The sequence below is a fragment of the Meriones unguiculatus genome, chromosome 1 (assembly GCF_030254825.1).
Source record: "Meriones unguiculatus strain TT.TT164.6M chromosome 1, Bangor_MerUng_6.1, whole genome shotgun sequence".
Lineage (NCBI taxonomy): Eukaryota > Metazoa > Chordata > Mammalia > Rodentia > Muridae > Meriones > Meriones unguiculatus.
The window spans coordinates 44427634-44452953 of record NC_083349.1 but is presented as its reverse complement, the minus strand read 5'-3'; the positions used below and the strand labels follow the sequence as shown (position 1 = coordinate 44452953).

At 37.3% G+C, this 25320-nt stretch overlaps 1 protein-coding gene across 5 annotated transcripts in view; it reads left to right on the top strand.

Annotated features, from left to right (window-relative positions):
- Positions 1-821: 821 nt before the first annotated feature.
- Positions 822-25320, top strand: part of Rfx3 (regulatory factor X3) — a 276587-nt gene continuing 252088 nt past the window's right edge. For 2 of the 5 annotated variants that reach the window (XM_060388037.1, XM_060388031.1), the window contains exon 1: positions 822-1011. Coding sequence is in view for 3 of the 5 variants with exons in the window: in XM_060388051.1 (XP_060244034.1) it covers positions 2308-2329 (22 nt within the window). In the remaining 2 variants the exon portion in view is untranslated. Of the gene's footprint in view, positions 1012-1293; positions 2330-25320 lie in introns of those variants that run through there. The other 3 variants (XM_060388051.1, XM_060388024.1, XM_060388043.1) reach the window with 3 other exon arrangements.

Below are 25320 nucleotides of genomic sequence, written 5' to 3'. Positions count from 1 at the left end.
GGAGGGGTCACGGTTCGCGAGCCCGGGCTCTCGCCCCCTAAGATGGCGGCGAAGGCACCGCTCACGCCCCGCCGCCCGCGCTCCCCGAGCCGCGAGAGAGCCAGCGAGCGGACAGAGGAGGGGAGAGCGCGCGCGGCCGGGGACTCCCGGGAGGCCCGCGCCGGCCGGCCGCCGAGCGTCCGGGAAAGGGATCACCCGCTAGGCACAAACGACCGGGGAACACCACCAGCGAGGACGGAGAGAGAAGAGGAGAAAAAAAAAAAAAAAAAAAAAAAGAAGCTTGGGGGTGGGGGAAGGACGAGAGGGGCGGAGCGCAGCACATCCGGGACCCCGCCGGGCCCTCCCCGGAAATGACGTCCGACGTGGGCGGGGCCCGCGCCTCAAAGCGGGGTCTGCCCCCGCAGCAGCGCGCGTCTCGCATGGTGTTGGGGCCCTCGTCACTCCCCCTCCCCTGGCTTCGCGGTTTTCCTCTCGGGGCTGCGGGGCTCCTGGGCGCTGAGCTGGCCGCCGAGGCGGGCGGGGCTGCCTTCACGGAAAGCAGCCCTCTCGCCTCCAGACCCTCGGCTCCCCCGGCGTCCCGGCGTCCGCCGCGGCGCTCCTCGAGGCGGACGCGCACTGACCCCGGGCCCGCCAAGTCTAAGCGCACCTCGGGGACCCGACGTCGGAATCCCGAGCGCGGCCCCCGCCCGGGCGCCGAGCTGTCAGTCACGGCGCCGAGCCCGCTCCTTCCGGCGCTCTCGGGCCCGCCCTCTCTCCTCCTCCCTCCCCCGCCCCTCCCCGCGCGAGTGTCTCCCTCTCCCTCGCTCCCTCTCTCTCTCCCTCTCTCTCTCTTTTGTGAGTTATAGCAACCGTTGCCTTGTGAATCAAGCGCCATAGTCACCGTAGTCCTGGCGACTGTTACCCATCAACAACAACTACTCCTCTCCTCCTCCTCCTCCTCTTCCTCCTCCTCCTCCCCACCACCACCATCTCCATCACCCACCAACAACACCACAATAATCCACAGCCAAGGTGAATATTCTTCGGTCTCTACATGTGTGTGGGAGCGTGTGCGTGTCCGTGCGTGTGTTCGTGTGTGTGAGCGAGCGTGGCTGTGCGGGGTCTCCCTCCTGACACCGGCTGTGGCCGCTTGAGGGGCTCGGTCCCCGGGGCTTGTTTACAATGGACCCGCGCGCGGCGGGCTCGGGGGTGTGGGCGCCGCGCGCCCGCCCGCCCGGCCTGGGCGCCCGGGGATGGAGCGGGAGCCGGGGCTGCGGGGCGAGCGGGCTCGGCAGCCGCCGCTGTCCGTCGTCGCGGGGGTCGGAGCGTCCCCCCCAGGTCTGCGGGCGCCCAGGAGGAGGGGCAGGTGGAGAGAAGGGGCTCGCTTTCTCCCTCTCCCTCTCTCTCCTCTCTCTCTTTCTTTAATTCGCCTGCTTTGCAGAGCTGCCTGGTGGCCGCCGCTTTCCAAGTGGAAATAGACAGCAGTGAGCAGGGGGGTCCCCGAAAGGTGCCGCGCCGCCGCTGCTGTTGTTCACTTGCGGGGCCTTGTCGGGGGGTTTTGTTATTTTTGTCCTCGTACCTCGGTGAACTTTTCCCGAAGCCCGCTCCCTTCGTTTCGGCCCCTCGGTGCCCGCTGCTGAACGGGCTGCACTTACTTGACCATCACTGGCCTCGCGGGATTCTCTTTTTCTTTTAAAACTGTATTTTTTTTTTCTTTGTGCTGCAAACAATCTTAATATCCATTCAGCAGTCTTCTCCCCCCCCCCCCACAACGCCCCCCTCTGCACACACATCGAAACCAGGGGGGCCTCTGTTGCTCTGAGAGATTTTTTTTTTAAGTCTCTCTTTCCTCTCCTCTTCCCTCTCTCTTGTCTCTCTGTCTCCCCCTCGTCTCCCTCTCCTCTCTTTCTCTCCCCCTCCCCTTTTCGGCGTTTGTGTGTGTGTGTGTGTGTGTGTGTGTGCATGTGCGTGTGCGCGTGTGTGCTTGTGATTTAAACCGGATGCAGGGCATCTGTGCTACTTGGGTTAGTGGTTACTGACAGCGCTTTATCCTTCATGTGGAGATGGGAGGGGTAGTCCTGAGGTTCTGTTTCACTTTGATGCACCTCCCTCCCCATAGGAGAGTGTTAACAATTTTCATTGTGGTTTTGAGACTTTGTCTGTGATGAACAGGAAAAGGACACAAGGAAGCTTTGTGAGAACTCAGTTCACAACGCTGTTTGTGACAGTTATGGTACTTTGAGAGTTTTTTTTTTTTCCTCCCATCTTCATCTCTGTTGCTTTCCCTTGGAGAGTTGAAATTGAAGTCAAGTTGTTCATAAAGAATGTATGAAGCTTCTCAACTTGAAACGTGTGTATATTTCACTTTCTTTGTGGCTGTTAAGATCTAGGCATGTGTGTACTTAACATATTCTTTTTGTTGACTTTTTGGTTTTCTTTGGACAATGATTTGAACCTGCTCAGAAGAAAAAAAAATCCTTTTTAAGTTTTTTTTTTTAAGAGAAAATAGTTGCCCCTTGTAGATTTGAATACTTGCCAGTTCTCAAGTAATATTTTCTTGATTAGAGCGAACTTGGTTTCACAGATTCTTTAATTTTGCTAATTTTCAGCCTAATAATTAATAGGTTATCAGAAAATAAATTGATAATGACTTTGAGCTAAACCAAATAAAATGTACTATTTTAATGGCACATTGAAATTTCCAATTTAGGTTTTTAGAGTGCTTATTTAAATAATCTTTCCAACAGCAAACATTTATTGATTTAACTGACAGAGCAGCCTGTGAATAATGTGACAGTATTAATTATTCTTGAGATTGTCAATGAAGGGTTTGGATAATTATAATGTCATTAAGGCTAATATTTTGTAAAATAAGAGTTGGAGGATTGAAAAAAAACTTACTTTTCAATTCATTTCCATATGATTGTTATTTTAAATGAAGGTGATATTTGATTCTGAAAGAAATATGTTTGACTCTCTCAGAATTCTTTCTAGAATTCTTTAGAATTCATCCCTTCCCCAACATGTCTTCAATACACATCTCAAATACTAACTTGCATTCTTTTTCTTTTCTTTCTTTTGCTTTTTTTCTTTTTCTTTTTTTGTTTTCCTGTTCAGATGAGTGTCAAATGCCTGAACACTTTTGGATGGTGAAGCTACTGGGTCTGAAGTTAAAAGGAGTTTTGCTGTCTTGGGACAGTTGTAGATCTTATGCCATTTACATAAGTTTCGGCTGAATAGATTGTAGATGCTGAAATGTCTGTGATTAATATTTGTATTTGCAGTGTCCAGGAATGTTTCAGAGACATTTCACTCATCATGCCATGTCAGGTTACAGCAAATTTTGTTTGTTTGAGTTTTTTCATTCACAAGTTGTTTGAGAACAAACACTGTATTGCATTATATTAAATAGCCTGTCTATTTCAAATAAATCTTTGTGTTCTAAGAGTTATTAGTGATGCTTTGGCTTCTGAGATGATAAAATTAGTTTTATGGATTGATTAACTTACAATGATAACAGTTGATCTTTAACATTAACTATAACATTAAATGCCATTTAGTTCAATTTTTTTTCCTATACTGTTTTTCCTAGGAGGGGATGCATTATGAATTCTCATTCTTTGTTTTCAGTTTTTTAGACTAACAGATATCTGTGAAAGTGATTGGCTTTGAAAATAAACATATTCAATAGTAATGTTTTGAGCAACTGGATATTTGTGATTCAGAGTGTGGCATGATGTTTATCTTAGTCTTTTTGAATTACACCCTGTCTATTATGCAATTCTATTAAACTGTATAGGGACTAGGCATAGTAAATTTATATGTGTATAAGAAATTAATGCGCTCGCAGAAGCTTTCCATCATTTCACAGTGCTTTTGTGGCATGAGATACTTATCCCTATTTTCTAAAATACTGTATTATTTATCCAATATTTAAATAATCTGTATTCAGTAGAGATACATGGTTTATGGTTTATAAGTGGGATGGTGAGAGCATTTTTAACTTTAATCAATCTTTAAAAAAAAAAACCTCAAGTTAATTGAGGCACCTTTTCTTTAACAATTGAACAGTAAAAAATTTCAGGATGCACACTTAAAAGGATGAATAATAGTATCAGATATATGGGAAGAGTTAATTTTTTTTTCCTGAATAGTCTAGTTGAATAGTCTAGTAGCAGTGCTTTGTGATCCTCCTAGTGAGAATTTATTACAAGAAATGGGAATAAGAAATAAATCAACTTTTAAATTATGAAGTTTGCTAATTTGTTTCTATGCTGAGCATTTGGCTCAATATCCTTTATTCACTTGTAGTTACATTAAAAATAGTTTCCCTTACTGAGGATTTGCTCTAACTCTTTAACTCTTTTGGTATATATTCCCAGTTGTCATCACAAAATAGATTTTTAAGTTCTTTTCTGTTCACAGGTGCATAGTGTTCCCTTATTTTGGAAAACCAAGATTAAGTGGATTTGAGTAAATTTAGCTTGATAGAGACAGATGGATGCTTTAAACAGGTGTCAGTCTCACTTTTTCCTGTATTGTTTTGGAACTTGTAGTGGTTCACAAAGAGCTGTCTAAAGCAGGTGGCATCATGTTGAGTTAGTTGTGTCATCTTTTAGTTAGTTATTTTCACAAAGAAGGTTCTTCTTTCAGGTAGACATTGAGCATTACTTGTCTCTGAAGTGCTTTAGATTTGTGACCAAACTCGTTAGTTTTTGTTTGTGAATATCGGTGTATTACCAAACTGTAAAAATTATAGATACATTTACTAAAAACCTATATATCTATTCCATAAGTAATGATAAGCTGTCTTTGAATTCAGAAAGACTGTAGAGCAGCAGTTGATATATTCAAGTCAGAAAAACAGGTGGGTTTGAATAAAATGAAATTTAGCTTACATAACCAGTAAAATTTGTCATTACATACCTCAAGAATTCTATTTATAGCATTATCTTAATTTAAGTCACATATTGGAAAAATGTATTATTTTGTTTGTTTCAGTATTTTAAAACTAAACTAAAACAAATTTTCATAGTTGCTATAGTAATATTTTAAAATGAAGCTTGTTTTTGTAACATGTAAAATATATGTATCAGAATAAATTCAGAAAATATCACCCTATTGATTTCTTAGATTTTAGTCTGAGATTTTTAAGATTTTATCCTTTTATTTCTAGAAATTTTATATATCTTATAATAGATACACCAGAGGGTGCTGTGCTGTTTGCAATATAAGGTTATTTTCACTCAAGTGTGAATTGATTAGAACTGTTATGTAAAGAAAATTTTAGTTACTTATGCAATTAAGTATCTGACTTACTTCTGTGAAGTTTAACATTTAATAGGCTGCTTGCCTTGGCAGTTTTTTTGGGAAAACCTTTCTGTACAGAGAGAGTTTGTATAACACTAAATAACACACCAGATCCAGTAATGAGCTACTAGAAATACTACTACTACATAAAAATGATCCCTGAGAGCACAGCCGTGGAACAATCTAATGTTAGCACTTAGGGCTAAAGTTGGGTACATTGGTCATATGAGGATATTTCAGTCTTATGCCCTGGAATTGGAGTTAGCAGTGGTTGTAAACCCTCATGTGGTTGCTGGGAATTGAGCCTGTGTCCTTTGCAAGAGCAACAAGTGCTCTTAATGCTGAGCTAGTTCACCCACCCTGAAATTATTTTTTTAAGTACCATTTTTTTTTTTAAATCTGAGTGGCTTCTTCCTTTATTGAATATAATTTTATGTAGAATTTGCTCAGTGGCAACTTTTAAAACAGTAGCATTTTCTTCAGGAAAGCTTGGAAAAGTATAGTTACAATGTATGAACTCCAGTATGGGTAATGATACACTACTCTCCCAACACAGGTACAGTGGTTACTAGTGATATTTTTGAAAAGTAACTATAAGCTATAACTATAAATTAACAATTTGTGTGCAGCTCCCATCCCTCCCCTATTTGGATCTCACTACAATAGTTGTTGTTTTTCTTTAAAAGGTAAAATCCTATGTAGTTTGTCATTTTATGCCACTGAAGTTTTAAATGTATTTTGGATGTATTAAAATGCTTTGTAGTTGAAGTTTTCTATTTCGTATCAAAGTATATGTAATGAAAGTTGAGAAAGTAGCTTGTATTAGAGTGTTAGATGGATGGGATGTCCTGTTACAGGATAAGCTACAGGCTTTAGAGTCAGAATTCACTTAGATCTTATTAACTGTGACTGTGGACAAGTTAGTTGCCTTCACTTAGACTTGATTTTCTCATCTTAACAGCCAGGTCTCATCCTGCCTATCTTCTGACATCTGTGTAGCTTCAAAAAGATAAATTCATGTCCTGTGTGTTGGTCAGTATTTAGAATTCATGCTTAATGCCTATTGGCTGTTTCAATTAGGAAATACTGAGAAGATATTTTTCCAATGTTTTTCCTACCTAAGAATCATTTTGATATGACCATCTAACAATCCCTTTGTCATGGGACTTGAGTTTTGAAATATTGTTTCACTAATCTACTGCCATTAAATAATTAATCTCCTTTACTCATTAAAAAATAAAACAAAGGTATGAAGAAGCCATCAGGCTTGGATTAGCATTTGGTAATCTTTTTTAACCATACTAAACTAAAAGAAAGCTGTTCTAAAGCTATGCCTTAGTTTTGCATTTCAGGCTTATAATGGGCTCCTTTTACTGTATTTACATAACTTTTCTGGTCTAGGGATTTTTGTATTAAGAAATAATGATGTAATATTTCATTATCTTTAATCTTCTGTTGTTCATTTTATTGTCCCATTTATATCTTCTCTTCAGATGTTATATATAATGTATTGGAAAACATCTGGAGCTCTCTTCATCAACTTCATGCTACATGCAGTCTTTACTATGTAATGACAATAAATAGTCTAGATAGTTTTAAAACATGAATTCATTAGCAGTTATTCTATAATTTTATAATGTACTGCTTAACACTAGTACTAAGGGGAATATGGGAGGCTACCACTGATACACTCATTTAGCATTGAGGAATAATTTGCTAACTACTACTTATGTTGTAAAGTAACCTTGGAACATTACCAAAGATAACTTAAAGTATGAAATATTACACAAGAACATGCCATCTTTTCCTTTTTTTAGAAGTTAAAAAGTTTCAAATAACGATTTCAAGTTGGCTGCTACATATAATGTTGCTGTTTGGTAGATTATATTGAGAAACTATATTTCTATTTTCTGAGCAATTTGACTACTAATAATGTGATTTTTTTTTCTCATTTTAGAGTGATTTAAATAGTCATAATCTTAAGTGGATGTATGATTTAGTCTCTGTCTAGTCCAGGCCAGCCTTAAATTCATGATCCTTTCGCCTCAGTTTTCTAGGTATGGGGATTATCTCACTGTGCCCAGTTCAAATGTGATAGATTTTCAAAGGAACCTTGGAAGAAGGCTAGGAAATATGACTTAAATGGAAAATGATTCTCCTATAGCACTCCCAAACATCTATTATTTTCTTTACAATTTCTACTTTCTTGAACAGAAATGTAATTTTATTTTATTAGTGATGTAATTTGAGTATTTTTTATTTAAAAGTCTCTTCTGGGTACTGGCCTCACGCAAAGTACTTAAGGGTTTAATGTCTAGGCTAATGCAAAATTAGTGTGCAGTTTCCCAAACCTATGGTGACTCTTAACTCATGATCTTCCTTTTATAGAAACAGATATGACAAGTCAATACTGCCTGCCTTTGTTTTAGAGTGCCTGGTTAGGGGTTCCCAAGGGTTCTTATAGTTCCTTTTTAGGCAAAATGTAAGTATGGAATAATAGAAGCGTAACCAGGATCATTAAAGCAGTGAGGCAGCAGGCTTGAGGAAAGTGAAAGGAGACTATACCTTCAGCTATGATAAAGGAAACAATGTTACTAGACTGGGAAGCAAAGGGCCTCAAGAGTATGGTCAAGGAACGTGAAGAGGAGGACAGAGGTACCCAATTTGCTGTCAACTGAAACTGTAGGCTACTTACATCAAATGTGTCAGTCTCAGTGTCTCCATCCATAAGATCAAAAGTGGGACTATGCCATCTTCCAAACTCTTTGCAACCTGTGAAATCATGCTAAGATTACTCTGGGAATACAGAAACATGCTACTGACATGGAGCCAGGAATGGTGTATGATTGATCTGTGCTCTCAAAACCTTGCATGCTGCTCATTTGTTGTGTCTTCTGTGGAGAGCAACAGAGAAAACCCGGAGCCCAGTGATAGTGCAGTGGCTATGCCTATGGCAAGGTCTCAAAGTTCTACCATTTTGGTAGAGAGTGGTGGCCGAGTGCTCTGATTTCCTCACCCACATAGAAGTGAGCTGAGCCTCACAGCTTGCGCTCCTGCTGGAACTAGCTTCTCTAAGTATGTGTGCCAGACAAGTGTCTGACAGTTGGGGCTCCTGTTGCTCACCAGTGAGATATTTAAAACAGGACATAATTTTCCCAGTGTGTGGATAGACAGAGGACAGGGTGGGAGGGTGTAGGGAGAGGCAGGCGCTAAGGGAGGAAACATTTTTATACTTAGGAAAGAACATATATTATGCTGTATCACAAGTCTCACCAGCTTAACAGGGAAATGTATGAAAGATAAAGAGATTGGCATTCTTATTATTTAGAAGTTAATTTGAATGGAATTTTAGTTGGTTAGTATAAGCAGATTTAAGTTTCTGGACTTCAATTGGACTTGTATGTTTAATAGCATATGTGTATATTTCAGTATAACTATTATTCATAAAATGGATCTGAATTTTTGTACTCTTGAGTTAGTATTGGCATTTTTTAAAACTGTGCCAAGTCAGTTTAGAGACTTTTTTTGCTTGTTAAGTTTTTTCAAGCTGTGTTCAGTGGCACATACCTGCAATCCAAGCCCCCAGGAAGTTGAGGCAGGAGGATTACAAGTTGGATGGTAGGGCTGCAAAGGGACCCTGTCTTGAATTTTTTTTCTCCTTTCATAATGTAGCTGTGGAGGAATTAGAATGGGTACTGAAGGTAAGTAAGAAACATGCATATTGAAATACCATGTCCTATTTTTCCTGTTAAATATTCTCCATGTTTTTCTGGATTAGGAAGCCCTGGTGAAGGTCGATGTTGCAGGGCACAGAGTGTGGGGAGGCAGAAGAGGCTAAAGCATGTGCTTTCTCCTGCATCTTGTTCCTTTTCCGCTGCAGTGTAGTACAGAGTACATAAACTAATGCCAGGATATACATTTTATTACTTTGCTAAGATGTTTACTGTATTTCATTAAGTTATTTCACTTATCTTCAATATAATATATCCCATTAGTACATTACTCGATTTAAAAGATTCTCGTTTCTGTCTTAAAAAGCCAGGCTGGCATTAAACTCTTGAACCTTCTGCCTCTGCCTTCCAAGTATTGTGATTAAAGGTATGTGCCATCACACCTAGTTTGTAAGTGATTTCTTAATCTATGTCTCTACACTTTGCTTTGTATAGATAGATTTGTATATATATATATTTAGCAGCAAAATCTAGCATTTTCTTTTGCTTTTATTTTGCTGACATTTTAAAGAGCCAAAGAGTCTGTAACATCAGACTTTTACTTATTAGCTTCTGATTGTATCTGATGAAAATGTTGACAATGGGTTTTGATAAAGTATCATCCTTAGGGACATTAATAAAAACATAAACTATTATATTAGCTATTTGGACATCTCCTTTACAACTTTAGACGTTTTTACAGCATGTATTTTAATGTGGTATGGAGAAATCAGAACATGAAAATTTAATACATGAAGGATGAATAAATTTTGATTTTTGTGATGATGCTACATGTCTCTAAAGGTCATTTAAATGTTTTAAAACATTGGACTTTTAAGACGCTTGTAAAAATGGAATTTATCTTAGATACTCTATTTTATTTTTTGTGTGTGCACATTTATGAAGTTATTTTAATACACATTTAGGTGAGTGCTATAGAAGGCAATCAAAGTTGCTTTTTCCTCATTGTCTTCTGCATTGTCATCACCTTGGAGTCACACTATGAACCTTAAGCCTCTTCACCTCAGTGCTGTTTTCTTGAGGCAGAGAAATTAGGGGAAATGTTTGGTTAAGTTCTTCAGGTGATCTTTGTGTGAGGTTGGTAACGCCTTTTAAACAATGATGCACATTGTGTGATGATTTTTTGAAACTACTCCGGCTAGTGGCTTACACATGCTGGCGTTGATCAAAACCAAAAATTACAGTTCATTTCAGTTAAATAGGCCTCAACATTATTTTTCTGAACGAACACTCCATCATTCTGTACTTCGGAGGTTTGCTGAGCTTTGGAAGCTTTGAAACTTAAAAATACTATTGAACGAGTGACTATGATAGGTGTGGATTTATCTCTGAGCAAAGGCTTGGTCTATTTGCCTTCTGAGTCAGCTGTGATTCTTTTCTTTGAATTTGGAAAGAGTATTTTGATGAGGTTTGCATGAAAAGAAATGCAAGTGAGCATGGACCAGAGGTGATGGTCAATGTAACTTGTAAGAGGAGTGTTTTGATCCTGACACGTGATTCACCCTTAGTGCTCCAGCCCTGGATAGCAGTAGATTAAGATTTCTTTCATACACAGTGTAAGCTTTTTCATTAAGTTATGCTTTGGTCAGCTTTCATTGCTGCCTACAATTTCTTTTTTATACACTATATGTGAACTTTGGAAGTTCTAGTTTACCTTTTGGTTTAAAAATCTTTGAAATGAAGCCCATAGGTGGCACCCCATGCCCAGAACAACACTTTGGTCTGAAGGAGTGGAGTGAAAATGAGAGGAAGTGGGAGTGGGCTTACGTGATTGGAAACACTGAAATGTAGACAATACCCATTGCAGAGAGGAAAAGAAGTGCCAGTTTAGGGGCTGTAAGGGTTCCCACTTTCCATGTTCAGAAAATCTAATAATGCCACTAGTATGCGATTATAAAACATTTTATCTGGATGCAAGAAACATTTGGGTATTTCAACACACAGGTTTTTAATGTTATGTCAGCTGTTTAGCTTTAATAAAAGGGATTATGTGAGTATTTGGTGCCATTACTATTTTGGTTAATTTAGGAATTATGAACTGGCTTAGATTTCTATTAGATTTTAAAACTTACTTTGACAAGAAAGTAAAATGGATTGTTAGATAGAAAATTGCATTTTCCCATTTATCTGAATATAGTTTTAATGTTTCAAATTATAGAAGGCATATGACAGAATAAGAAATGATAGAAGATAATGAAAAATGGGTGAAATTAGTAGGAAAATTATAATTAAAGATTAAACAAGGGCAGATGAATAAATCAGTGTGAATAGTGAAATAATTAGTTGAATGGGATATCTACTGATAGACTTGTCTGTAGATACAGACTATGAGTTTTAACTACTAGCAGAAGGTGAGAAAGGGACTACTTAGGTTTTCTTCTGTGTTACCACATTTAAAAGCTTTTTCACATATATTTACCAAAAGGTTTTGCTACCTGTAGTCCAGCTGCACTGGAGGCTAAGGTAGGAGGCTCACTTGTGCTCAGGAAATTAAAGGCACATAATAGAAAGACTTGTTACTGAAAGTACCTCCAACCCTTCTTCATTCTGTGATGTTTTAAAGAAATTTACAAATTTTCAAGATAACAGTAGCTTCAATGGAAATTTGAAACAGTGATTATATAATGTGGAAGAAAAAGTATTTTAACATGATTGACCTTCATACTGCTGCTTCTTTGCACATTAAATTAGGAAAATTACTTTTGCTTGCTAGCTAAGTCATTTGTTTAGTAATGCCAGGCTTCTCTCTACTTGAAATTTGATTTTGTGAAAAGGGAATGAGCCCAAGGACAGAAGCCCATGTTTGAAGGGTGGAGAAAAGGCTTCAGGTAAACTTTTCAGATGTGATGGAGTTCATATTTGATCTATCTTTATTCCAGCTTGTTTATGGGAAGGCTTGAATAAAGTAGATAAAGCCATTTGTACATTTTCAAGGGAAGAGAAGCAGCTGGCCTCTGGGCCAGTTGGGACATGATGTAGAACATCATATGGATTAGTCATGATATCTTGGTAGGATGCTTACCTAGCATGCACAAAGCCTCGGGATCCATCCCCAGCACCATGCAAACTACATAAATTGTAGATAGTAGCAGAGGCCTGTAATCCCAGCACTGGGGAAGTAGAAGTGGGAGGATCAAAAGTTTGATGTCATCCTCAGCTACATAATGAGTTCAAGCCTGTCTGAGATACATGAGGCTCGAAAACTGAAGTTAGCTGCTAAGTGCCATGCTTTTAAGTTATTTGTGACACATCATGAAGGAAGGGACACCTAGAGGCTGATGTACCAATTAGTAGTATCATTCAAAACAGTTAAATGTTTTCTGAATTCAATATCTTCATATAATTCATAGGCGTTGTTTTTCATTTATGTAGGGTTTTTTTTTATTTGACTGAGGTCATAGAGTCATGAAAGAAACATTTTCCCCTAATATTAAAGTCTAGAGAAAAAACAGACAAAAAGCCATTCCCCAACCCCAGATCACTCTTCCTTTGGAATATATTCTGTGATGGAATAACATGTTTTACAGATTATAATTATTGACATTTGAATGAACAACACAAAATGTAGACCTCAATCTCTTTATTTAAAGACTGATTTTTGTTGGTATCAAATTATTAAATCAAGAGCTAAATACATACATTAAACAAGGCTTGATATTTTAACTTACATAACTTTAATTGCTAATTTTTTATTGTTTTAATGAAATTTTCTATGATTTAAAATATTTTATAGCAGTCTTGTAAATATATCTCTTATATGACAAATAGCCAGACTGAACAGTTCAGTAATACAAAATAACCAAAGCTGTGTTGTGGTTAAGTGATCTTGTGCTATAAGTAAAATTCGATGAAGAAAAGCTAAGACTAGAGCTGTAACTTATGGGTAGAGTACTTTATCTGTGCTCAGAGCCCTGGGTTTGACTCTTCCAATCAAAGAAGCATTAATGAAATGAAACAAAATATGAAAATTAATGAGCCATGTACTTTAAAGAAAATGAAAAACATAACCCAGCAAACAAAAAAAACCCACAGACTATAATGCTAACTAAGGTGATATTTAATAGATTTCATTATGAAATTAATGCAATGCCAACTTAAGCATTAGTTGTATTAACTTTTTCATGCATTTAGAAACTATGTCCAAAAAGTATAATTGTATTTGGATTTTATTATATTACATTGCAGAAATATCAGTAAAGCTTAGGAAATTTTATTCTGACCAACTTTTACAAGTCAGAATTTTCTTTTTTAAAATTAGATTTTGTCTGTTATGTGATAAATTTAAAAGGCAGATGTTTCTAATATGAGGAAGGTACTGATATATATGTATGTATACATATATATATTGTCCTATATTGGAGTAGCAAGCTATAAACAAGCAGCTATGATTTGGGTGAACTCTTGTCACTTCATATGTAAAGAGAAACGTTAGTCAAAAAAATTTCTCTAGGTGTTTTAGCATCTGCCAAATGTTTGTGTCTGGAACTTTAAATGCCATAGGATGAATATCTTATTTCTTTATACTCAGCTTGAGTCCCCTGTCTCTGCTTAGGTACTCTACTGTCATTTTTCTCAGGCTAAGAAGCAGGGGTGGGCATGGGGGATAGCAAAGACAAGAGAGAGAAATTGTTCTCTTAATATGGTTGCATGTGTTTTCAGATAACATACATATGTCAGTCCACTAGAGACATAATTAGAATGTCTTCATCTTAACTTTGGAGTGCTTCCATTTTATGTGCGCTTTGGAGGTTATCTAGAGGAACCCCTCCCTGTCTCCTACTTACTTTAAAGATGAGAAGGCTGAGGGTAAGTGACTTGTGTGAAGAACCTCATACTCTTCACTCTGACATTTCATACAGCTAGTGCAAAGCCTTCCTGAAGGCAAACACCCTCCTGTGAGGCCTTAATATTCTATATTTCTTGTAGTTTATACTTTAAATTTACTATTTTTTTTAGAAAGCACTCCAGAAAATGTTTTTTTTTTTTTAGAAAACATTTATAATTCTGCATTCTAAATTTGAGTACTCTTTTTATTATTTTAAACTAAGCTTTGGTATAAGAATCAATTAATTGTTCTCTTTTGCAGTGATTTAGAAGTAAAGTTAATTGGAGCCTTAAAACCTTTTAAAGGTTGCACACTAAATGAAAATGCGGTATTGAAAACTATACTTTTATCCCTGACATTTGTAAATTTTTTGAATGTCATAATTGATGCAAAATATATAAGAAATGCTCTGGTTTGCTATGTACATTTTCATTTTTGCATTTGAAAGATGGAACCCTGGTTCTCATCCACTAAGCATCTGTTCTGCCACTGAATTATACCTGTAGCTCTTCTTTATTCAAATCATTCTGAGGACTATTAATGAAAAGCAGTTTGTTAATTTAAACAGTGGAAATGCTTGTTCTTGTGGGTTGCTTTATGGTGACACTTGATATAGTTGGTACAAGCTGAGACTTGCCAAGCTGGGCTTCAAAGGTGTTGCAGTATGCTTCCATATGAATGAGTGCACCAAAAGAATGAATATGTGAACTGACTGCCCCTAATTCCGTAGCAACAGGAAGTGATATGCTCAGCCATGCTGTTTTTTGTTTAATTTTGTAGTTTGAGTTTTTGGAAGAATATTTTGTTTACTGATTAATAGTTTGAATAATAGTTTGAATGGCAGGAATAAGTAATTACCAAGACTTTGGATTCCTGTCCCTGCTTCCCAGTTGTAGGATTAGTAGTACATCCTTGACCTCAAGCTTGAATTGAATTTGTTCCCTGTTTTGTGATGAAGATGTGTAATTCAAATGTTAGCACTGTTAGTTATTTGAAGCAGTCTATCTAAGATTCACCAAGAAGATGTCAAGTGAACTTTCCAGCACAACCTGATTTCTCTGCAGTCTAATTTGTGGTACCAAATCTGAAAGATACATTTATATAAAGCAAGAACAGGTTTCCTATGGGGAAACAACCATTTGTCATTTGCTCTTAACAAGATAAATCCCCATAGACAGTCCTTCTTGTAAAACTGTTCCCATTGGATTTATTCTCAGCTTCAATAAAAATGGAGATATGGTAAACAAAGGTATGACGAAATATTAGTTAGCTCTTGCATTTTTGCTGGAAAGTTCCCAGTTCTTACTCTCTGAGGTTTAAAACAGTACAATTTCATATGAACTAAGTGGGGCTCAGAAATTCTGCTCAGTGTTGCTTTGTGCTCAGCTGATAATCTTGCTTTTAATGTGGAAAGTGATCAAAGCAATTTATGTTTACATTTAAATGTATCTTTGTCGCTAATACACTTACAATGGAAAATGGAAGTGTTAAAAGTATATTTCAGATGAAGAAAGTGCCAAATGCTTGCAGGTACCAAACTAAAATCTGAATATGGAGAACAAGTGAGTAGAGTACTTGCTAGACTGCTGAGTCTGTTGTATATGAAGGGGGAAGACTTTAAAACAAACAAAAAAATGTCCCTTGTCACCAGTTCATAACTTACCTGGGTCATGTTTGCTTCAACCGGTATCTATTCACATTAGTGTATATTTATTTTAATGTCATCTAACAATTATTTTTTTAATAATTTAGAATTGTCTATTTCTATTGGCCAGAACCTTTTAAGCAGTGGTTTTCAACATTTGTTCTGCAACCCTTTAATATAGTTTCTCATGTTGTGGTAACCCAACCATAAAATTATTTTGTTACTATTTTATACCTGTAATTTTGCTACTGTTATGAATCACAAAATAAATGTTTGATATACAAGAGATCTGATATAGGACCTCCAAAGGGGTTATGCCTCAGATTGAGAACTGCTGTTTTAACGATTCTTTCTTGTCTGTTTATCAGACCAATTAAAAATACTTATTCTGTTCTACATTGTGCCACAAAACTGCTTAGTGTTTGCCACTTAGAGGATGTAGTCTCAGGTGCATTTTATATTTATACTTTACTATTATGCTCTATAATTCCATCTCTCTAGCCAACCTGCCTTATCTGCATTATAAACGGGTTAAAAACATGAATCTTGTCCCAGTTGGTGGTGGCCTTTAATCCCAGCACTCAGAAGTCAGAGGCAGGTGGATGTCATGAGTTTGAGGCTAGCCTGGTCTACAGAGCAAGTTCCAGGACAGCCAACGCTACACAGAGAATCCCTGTCTCCAAAACAAAACAAAACAAAGAAAAAAACTAAAAACCACACAAATACCCCTCCCAACCCAACAAACAAAAACCCCAAAACATGAATTTCGAAATGAACACATCTGTGTTTGAATTACAGAGTCCACTACTAACCAGGAGTTTAACCCTTGGACAGACTTCAGATCTGAAATAGAACTGGTAACTCTGCTTTGAAAGATTGTTTGGAAGGCCCCATTATATGATGCATATAAAATCAGTATGCAAATGTCCTTATTGTGTACTTGAGCATCTTTTGGATATATGCCTAGGAGTGGTATAGCTGGATCTTGAGGAAGCGCTATTCCTAATTTTCTGAGAAAGCGCCAAATTGATTTCCAAAGTGGTTGTACAAGTTTACATTCCCACCAGCAGTGGAGAAGCATTCCCTGAGGTATCCCAGAAGCCAAAAGACACACAGGGTATATACTCACTCATAAGTGGATATTAGACATATAATGCAGGATACACCTACTAAAATCTGTACACCTAAAGAAACTAATCAAGAAGGAGGTTTCTTTCTAAATGCTCAAACCCCGTACAGCAAGGCAAAGAGGATGAACATCAGAAGGAGAAAACAGGGATACAGGAGCATGCCATAGAGGGCCTCTGAAAGGCTCTACCCTGCAGGGTATCAAAGCAGATGCTGAGACTTACGGCCAACCTTTGGGCAGAGTTTAGGGAATTTCATGAAAGAAGTAGGAAATAAGATCTGGAGAGGACAGGAGCTCTACAAGGAGAGCAACAGAACCAAAAAATCTGGGCATAGAGGTCTTTTCTGAGACCAATATTCCAACCAAGACCATTGATGGAGATAAACTAGAACCCCTGTACAGATGTAGCCCATGGCAGTTCAGTGTCCAAGTGGGTTCCATGGTTATGGGAACAGGGACATGACTGATTGGCCTGCTCTTTGATCACCTCCCCCTGAGGGGGGAGCAACCTTACCAGGCCACAGAGGAAGACAGTGCGGCTACTCCTGATGAAACCTGATAGGCTAAGATCAGAAGGAAGGAGAGGAAGACCTCCCCCATCAGTGGACTTGGGGAGGGGCTTGTGTGGAGAAGGGGGAAGGAGGGTAGGATCAGGAAGGGAAGAGGGAGGAGGCCACAAGGGGATATAAAGTGAATAAAGTGTAATTAATTAAAATTGAAGTAAAAAATGGAAAGAAAACAATCAGTGTGCTTGGCAGTGAAGTGAGCCAGTGAATGAGAGTTCTTACTGCTGTCCAGTATGCTCTCCTGAATCATGCCCTACTGTGTTTTCTTCACATTTTGTTCTCAGTCTTTATTTGGCCTAGAATACATTTCGTCCCCTAATTAAATTTGTCTTGTGTAAGGTTATGAATCATCCCCAACTTAAATGGGCTCACTTATGACAAACTTGTTATCCATGGAACTAATTAGAATTGTGTTTTAGACTTTTGTTTTATTATTGTGTGATATTTTTATATTGTAAACTTCTTAAGGAAAGAGCATATATTTTATAAACTCAGTATCAGAACCTTTCCTAGGAGAAGAAATCAATTATTTGTTGATTAAACCTTAGACTATTCTGTAATCAGCTATTTTCCATTCAAACATTAAATTGCCATTAGAAGAGTACTTTTTGAGACAGGGTTTCTCTGTGTAGTCCTGGCTGCCCTGGAACTTGCTCTGTAGACCAGACTGGCTTCAAACTCAGAGATATGGCTGCCTTTGTCACCTCAGTGCTGTGTGCCAGGACACTGGTTCTGATACTGAGTTTATAAAATCTAATATATGCTCTTTCCTTAAGTTTATAGTATCTCCTGGCTAGAACAGTATAAGTTTTTAAAATAAATATCATTGTGTTTATTTACTTCCTTTTGCACAAAACACATTTAATGGCATAAATGGAATTTTGGCATTTTTGTTAAATACAGTACTACCTAGTTAACAGTAGATTTGAGATGACTTCAATCTAAGTCTCATTTCCTCTTAGCTTTTCAAATGATATTTTGTTCTCTCACTCTATGTGTGTTCCATCTGCCTGTGGAATTTCCGTAGTGTCTTGAGAAAGAATTGTCAATAGTCAGGGAAAGCTTTTGCAGATTTGGTTTTAGTGGCACATACATTTCCAGTTCAGCTTACCATATGAAAAATTGGGGGGCATTATGGGAGTTTTGCCCTTTGGGAAGGTACTTTGAACACTTGAAGCCCTGTGTTTCTTTCCTGCCGTCTAACTTGACTGCATCCCCTGGGGGGTTGAAGCAGTAGGAGCAGGTCTCAACTTCCAGTGTCATCACCAAGTTAACTGGTGGACTTAGAATGGAATTATTATAGTCGTCACACCAGTGATAGCTCTGTGTCATTTAAGTTAAGATTGTATTATGGAAAGTTATCTGCTGCGAAGTGTACACAGAGACTTTAAACTGAAAGCAATCTTTGATATTATATGGAGCTGTAATTTAAAAGTCCCCTCTGCCCTCTTTAGTAGTATATATTTAATTGTGTACCATCCCTTTAGGTGATAATTTTGCTGAGTTACTCTCAGTGAAACAAATGTAACTCCAAATTTGAGAAGGAACTCAAGTTTCTACAATAAGTTTTAACGTATATATTCAGTTTTTATTATTTTTTATGAATGTTAGTAGTGTATGTTGTGTTTACATGCCTGTGAGTGCAGATGTATTTGGAGACCCAAACTGAAGACAAATGTTGGGTGTCTTTGCCAATGGCTTTTCCACTTTGTAGAGGCTGCATCTCTCAGTGCACCCAGGGCTGTGATTGTGGCAGCAGGCCGGCCTCCTTAGTCAGTCTGCCCAGGGGATCTTCTGCCCCTGCCTCCCCACCACTGGAATGGCCGGCAGAAGGTGCCTGCCTGTATTTTGTGTGAATTTTGGGATCCTAACTCCAGCCACTGCACGTGTAGGGCAAGTGCTTTAACCTCACTCATCTCCCTAGTCTTTTCACTTTTATTCTTTTAAAAGTTAAAAAAAAGTGTAAAATATGCATTGTGTGTGTGAGAGTAGGTACATGTGTGGGGGAGGGGTGGAGGTAAGAGAACCTCCATGGTCTATGCAGAGACACCTCTACCTTTTGTTTGAGACAGGATTTCATTGGCTTGGCACTTCACCAGGGTAGGTAAGCCTTGAGGCTTCCAGGGTTTTTACCGTTGCTGGGGTTGTCTGCATACTGCCAGGCCCTTTGTTTTATGTGGTCCTCCAGCTTACTTATTGAGTCCTCTTCCTAGCTCTCATTTCCACTTTTTACATTCGTGCATCTTTAGATCAATTATCGACACAAAATAAATCAAAAAATGAACTGCTGTAGATACAGCAGTGAACAAAACAGATTAGGCCTCTGTCCTGGAAGTGTAATCATCTAACAATAGGAGGTAAAGGAGAAAGAATAGTAGATGGCTATAAATGCTATGGAGAGAAATTAGCTGAGGAGGGAGGATAGAGACAGATGGGAGTGGTAGGGAACCATCTGTGTTAAATAGGGCAATTCAGACCTTTCAGACCTTTGAACAAAGATATGAAAGAGGTGAGTCTGGGTGTTCTTCAAATGTGACTGTGTGTTCATATTGTCGATGCTTTGATTGATGCTAACCTTTTTGCTATATTAGCAATTCTCTTCCCCACTGCCCGCCCCTTGTTCTCATGCATATTCTGTCTGGACCCTAATTTTAAATTTTATATGCCTTCCTCTGGAAAATATTTTTTTTTTTGTGGTTTTTGATTAGAAATGTAGTCAAGTACACTTGAGAGACTTGGAAGATAAAGCCTTAATGCATCCATGTTCTAGGTTCTTCTGAAAAACCTGTAACTACTGCTAATTGTATTCTAAATACCTAAATTAAACTCATGTGCAAAGGAGAAAATGGAAAGATTGCAATTAATAGAATTGGCCAGACTACAACTTGATTGGTTGTTCTCTCAATTTGCTTATGTGTAACTTTGACCTGGAAAAATTTTTTTATGATGGATTCTGTTAAAACTACCCCTCCTGTCTGAAAACTTTACTATCATTGCTTATATGGCACAGGGACCATAACTGATCTTTAATCTTAGTTATGAGTGAAATTTATTTATAAAACTTTGAACATGCAAATAGACAAATGAAGGGTTATTTGGATAAATAAAAGTTACTGATGAAGGCAAATTGTCTTAAATTTTGTTATTTTGAATAGTGATTGTCACTTTGATATTTTTAAGTGTAGAATTTTTGGTGTGGTCATGTCAAACCCGTATTTTCAATTTCAATTCAGTGGAAAATATTCAGCATTACTTGTTTGTCATCCATTGTGAAATACTGAGCTTCATATTTGAGGCTGTTGTTGCTGTGCATTGGAAAGCTTAAAAAATATATACATATAATGTGAGGAAGATAGGTATTTTGTAGCATTTAAGTAAAAATTAGTGGGTATTTAAATGCAACTTTAAACAAATCTTTCTTTAAACTTATGTAATTATATATGCAATATTTAAATTTTTATTTTCTGGGCTGGAGAGCTGGCTCATAACCATCTTTAGTGAGATCTGGTGCCCTCTCCTGGTGCATAGGCATACATGCAGGCAGAGTGCTATATAAATAATAAATAAATATTAAAAACATTTTTTATTGTCTTTTAGTTATATATATGTGCTTGTGAATGTACACGCCCCGCATGCAGTGGGGGGAGTGTCAAAGAAAGACTTGAGAAAGTAGGTTTCTTTTCTTCTACTGTGTGGGTCCTGCTGAAAAAATTTGAAGAAGCAAACTGAGGAAACATTGTGATATGAGAAAGGAAATCTTGGGTTTGGTTCTTACAACCTTTGGAAAAAGGGAGAAACCTTGTATGTATGTCCCTTGGGATGCTTTTTTTCTTCTTTTTTTTCTTGTAGTTGCAAAGATAATAAAATTTGTACCTCAAGTCATTGCTCACCAACCATAACTATGTGATGTATCAAAGGCAGACAGTTATAGATAGAGCTTAGTTCTATTTAACATTTGCTGAGGATCCTTTAAAGTATAATCAGAAAGATGGATATTGGGTATGAAATATGACAGAGTGATACAAATCCAGGGACTTATAAAGAGGAGGACAATTGCATAGCTCACCATGTTTTCTGAAGCTTGGTAGAATGGTTTCTTTTAAGAATATCATACTTTCTACTACATTTCTATTGCCTCAAGGAGGCAAAAACCAGTGAGAACAGAAAACATTCTCCAGCAAGACTTAGACTCTTGCCTTTTAGTTAATTTTAATAAGATCCTAAATATGAAAGTATCATATGCCTAATTTAGAACTTTACTTTTATTAGATAATTTTTTTTCCTGACAAGATTGGAACAATATATTTGTCAAATAATTGATCAGGAATTAAGTAAGGGCTTTGGAACTTAGTAAATTTGCCAGCACATGCCCTGTGAATAATATACTCCTGAGTCAAATGTGGCCTTAATACTCTATTGGTTACTATTGGTGTATTTGTAATATATGTATTTTAATGTTTTGATTTTATTTATGGAATCAATATTTATTGATTAAAATATTTTCATGTGTCAGGGTCTTCAGCTTTAAAATTAAATAAAAAATATCTTATTAGGCATGACCATTAGAAAGTCTTCCAGTTATTTCTTTGGAAATTAAGTAGAGTCTGTACTTGGTCTTCATATCATGTGTCAACTGACATCCTGGATCTTGAAAATAAAAAATTTCTGAGTTGTACCTTTCTTAGGAGGAATGGGCACAAAAATAAAAATAATTTGAATGTAAGTTTTCCTACTTTTTTTTTTTTTTGGTTTCACATCTGTAAAATAAATCTTCATGTATCTTTCTACCAGTACTGTTTTCATTATTCTTTTGCTAGTGTGTGTTGTCTCTGCCACCTTTCTGGCTGACTTTTCCTATTTGCTGTTTCAGGCTGGCCTTATTTACAAACTGTCAGTTCTAAATCTTAGTCCGTCCTCTCCTTGGCACAGGCAGAGGTTTTGCTTTTTTTTTTTTTGGTTGGTTTGTTTTGTATTTTGTTTTTTTTTCAGACCTTGCTCCTCTACTCCAGTCTCCTTCAGCTCTCCTTTTGGATTCCTTGTCCTTTGTTTTGGGGTAGTTGTCCCACATTCTCCTGTTGTTGCTTCTGGTAATCTGAGAGAAAGAGTTCCTTTACTCTGCTCCTGTGGTGTGTAATGAGAAGTGAAAGCAATGCTAAGAGATAGCTGTGACTCTTTCAGAGTAAGGTAGCATTGACAGATGAAAATGTTCCTATCTCTACACCGTCAGCAGAAGGGCTAAAGATTGTGATGAGTGTGCAGAAAGTGCCCATCTTCAGTTTTTCAAATTTGTTTTTGAGGTTCAAAAATTGCAGGCAGTATTAATATAACTAGAATGTCATTGGAAAATCCTGGGCACATTCTTTAAAGTAGGGTTGTTATTAAATAACATTTCTCTTGAGAGGTTTTGGCATTTTATGAGATTACATCTTTGTCATTTTCTTCTAATGCTTTATGAAAATGGGCCTAACCTCTGTAAACATGTAAGTCAGTACAGTTTCTTCTTTTAAAGGCTGTAGTCGGTTCTCCTGCTCTATGCCACTCTGTGCTTCACAGTTTGTTTAGCAGAATTTTATTGACAGACTCCATGATCCCCTTGTCTAATTAAAATAAAATGTTGTCTAATGGAGTGAATTTGTGTGAATAACTTATTCAGCATCAGTCTTAAAAGTGTAGGATATTTGTGATAGGATAGAATAGATTCTTGAGTTAATGTAAAAACATTACTGGTCAGCTGAGACAAACAGAGAAACAAAAATGTTTTTAAAGTAAGGTGAAATCTAAAGTTTCATTTTTTAAAAAAATGATTTAATTGCTACTACTTTTTAAATTATTGGCATGCAAAGTTTAATTTTCTATTGTTGGACTTACAAATGTAATAGATTTTGAAAAATCAAAGTCAAAGGTATTTAGCTCTGTTCTACCCAGCACCCCCATCAAAGCTTGCTGAGTTCATTTATATATCATAATCTTTTAGGGGACTATATCGAAAGAAAAACGCCGGGTGGTAGGTGGTATAATTGAAATGTAGATCATAAACTGTTTGTTTTACCAAATTAGTTAAGGGTTCTGAGGATACATTTTGAATATTTGTGTATGTTTAGCATTTCGTCCCTTTGTTAGAAATCTCTCAGTGTGACTTGGTTTTAATAGGATGTGTCTTGAATTATGGGCCTATCACTCTTGAAAAGTATTAGCCCTTTAAACACACTGGTTAGCCCCACAGAGGGAAGCCTACAGGTTTATTAGCACTGCTTGGCCTGAAAGCACAGCATACCCTTTTAGGTTGCACAGCAACAGGCTCCTAGCAACCATAATAGATTGAATTTCTAAGAGTGACCAGGCCGGATGTAATAATAAAGCAAGAGGTACAAACAGTTGTCATGGTTTTCTTTTCACAGTAAGCTAGTTTGATTTAGGGAAGCTTAGCTTTTCAAAAATGGGCAAACTTCTAATAAAACTATTACTGTTTGTGCATAGAACTTTTGGTATTACCATAGCAATAATGGTACCAAAATTTAAGAGTCATGGGTTAATAATATGCTTATAATGAAACAAAAGTTAAAATGATTATTATCGAAAGTTTTCAGGAGAAAGTTTTAAAAATGACATTATTCATAAACTTAAATTATAATTGGAGCCAGATAATCCTAATACACTCTTTAAAAATAAAAATGTTATTGTATTTATGCTTTCCTTCTTTGCATTCTATTTTTATTTTATTGCAACTCCCTGTAGTTTTATGTTGTGATGTAATTAAACATTTGCATAAAACTTATCATTTTACAGATTTCAAAACATGAAAAAAACAGTTTATTTGGACTACCTTGAAGTTATAAACCAATTGAAGCAGAAGATTTATTAACAAAACAATAAAGAAATAAAGTATTTAATCTTTCACAGTGATAGGAGAAGCATTGTGGTTTATCTAAAGATGTAATGTGCTGTAACTTTCTAATCATTCTTTCCGTTTAGCTATTACTGTGTGTTTGCTAATGTCATTGTAAAAAGGAACTTAATTCAAATATATTCCCAGTCTGAAGAAGGATGCTTCCATCAAAGAAAGAGACTCCTGTAGCTGTTGGAGTTGAGAGTAGAACTACAGCCTCTGACAGCAATAAGCTGTAAATATACACACATGCTAATACCCTTGATTTGTTCATCTTTTGTGTCAGCATTTGGAAAAGATTGTTAAAGTGGCAGTTGTAGCAAAGACTAGCAATTACAGTAAAGAGCAGAAATTAGGTATTTGTGACCTATTATATTTCATTAAAAGGCTTCCTTATTAAAATGGCACTGCTTACTCTGATTACTTGACAGCTGCCCAAAACAGATTAGAAAATACACAGTTTCTGCTAAAGGTAAAATCAACCTCTGAAGCGAGCTCGTAGCTTAGAACAAATAAATGGTATAGTATAAGCCTTTTTAAACAATAAATTTGCTGTTGGGAGAAATGTTTACCACTGGCTCCGTAGCATGCTCCCTTAGCATTCATTTAGAAAGAGCTTACCAACAGCGGGGCTTTTCCACTAAGATGTCTTACAGCACTCATGTAAGATCTCAGTAGCATTCTACTAAACAATCGACTTTGAGAAATACACAACTAGGAGCAGCATGGCTTCCAGTATTATTATGTTTTGTAAGCACAACTCACACTTTGGAACAGTAAACCAATTCTTCTTTCTTTGTCTCTGTCTTCTATACCATCAAGAATGGGATAAGCAGTGTAGAGCATTCAACAAGTGCCAAATTACACACACACACACACACACAGTATGAAACTGATGCACACAAATTTTTCTTGTGAGAATTCACAATATGAATAGAGAGCTGTTGTATGCATATGAAACTGTAATTTCCACAAAGTCCCAAATGAAGTTGTGTGAGACACTCATGATAATTCCACTTCCATGCAAGCTGGGTTTTCAGCTAAATAAGTGTCTAGCACAAGTTGGAAAAGTTTTACTACTGTATAGAATTCAAAGGGAAGAAAGCGAGGCCTAGTGTTTTTTTTTTTTTTTTTTTTTTTTTGTCTTTTTAGAAAAAAATTGAATGTAAACCCTAGTTTGTTCTTCAGTAGCTGATTGCCTAAATAAATTGAATCCAGGTTTTTAAAAATGTAAAAATGGGGTGCTATG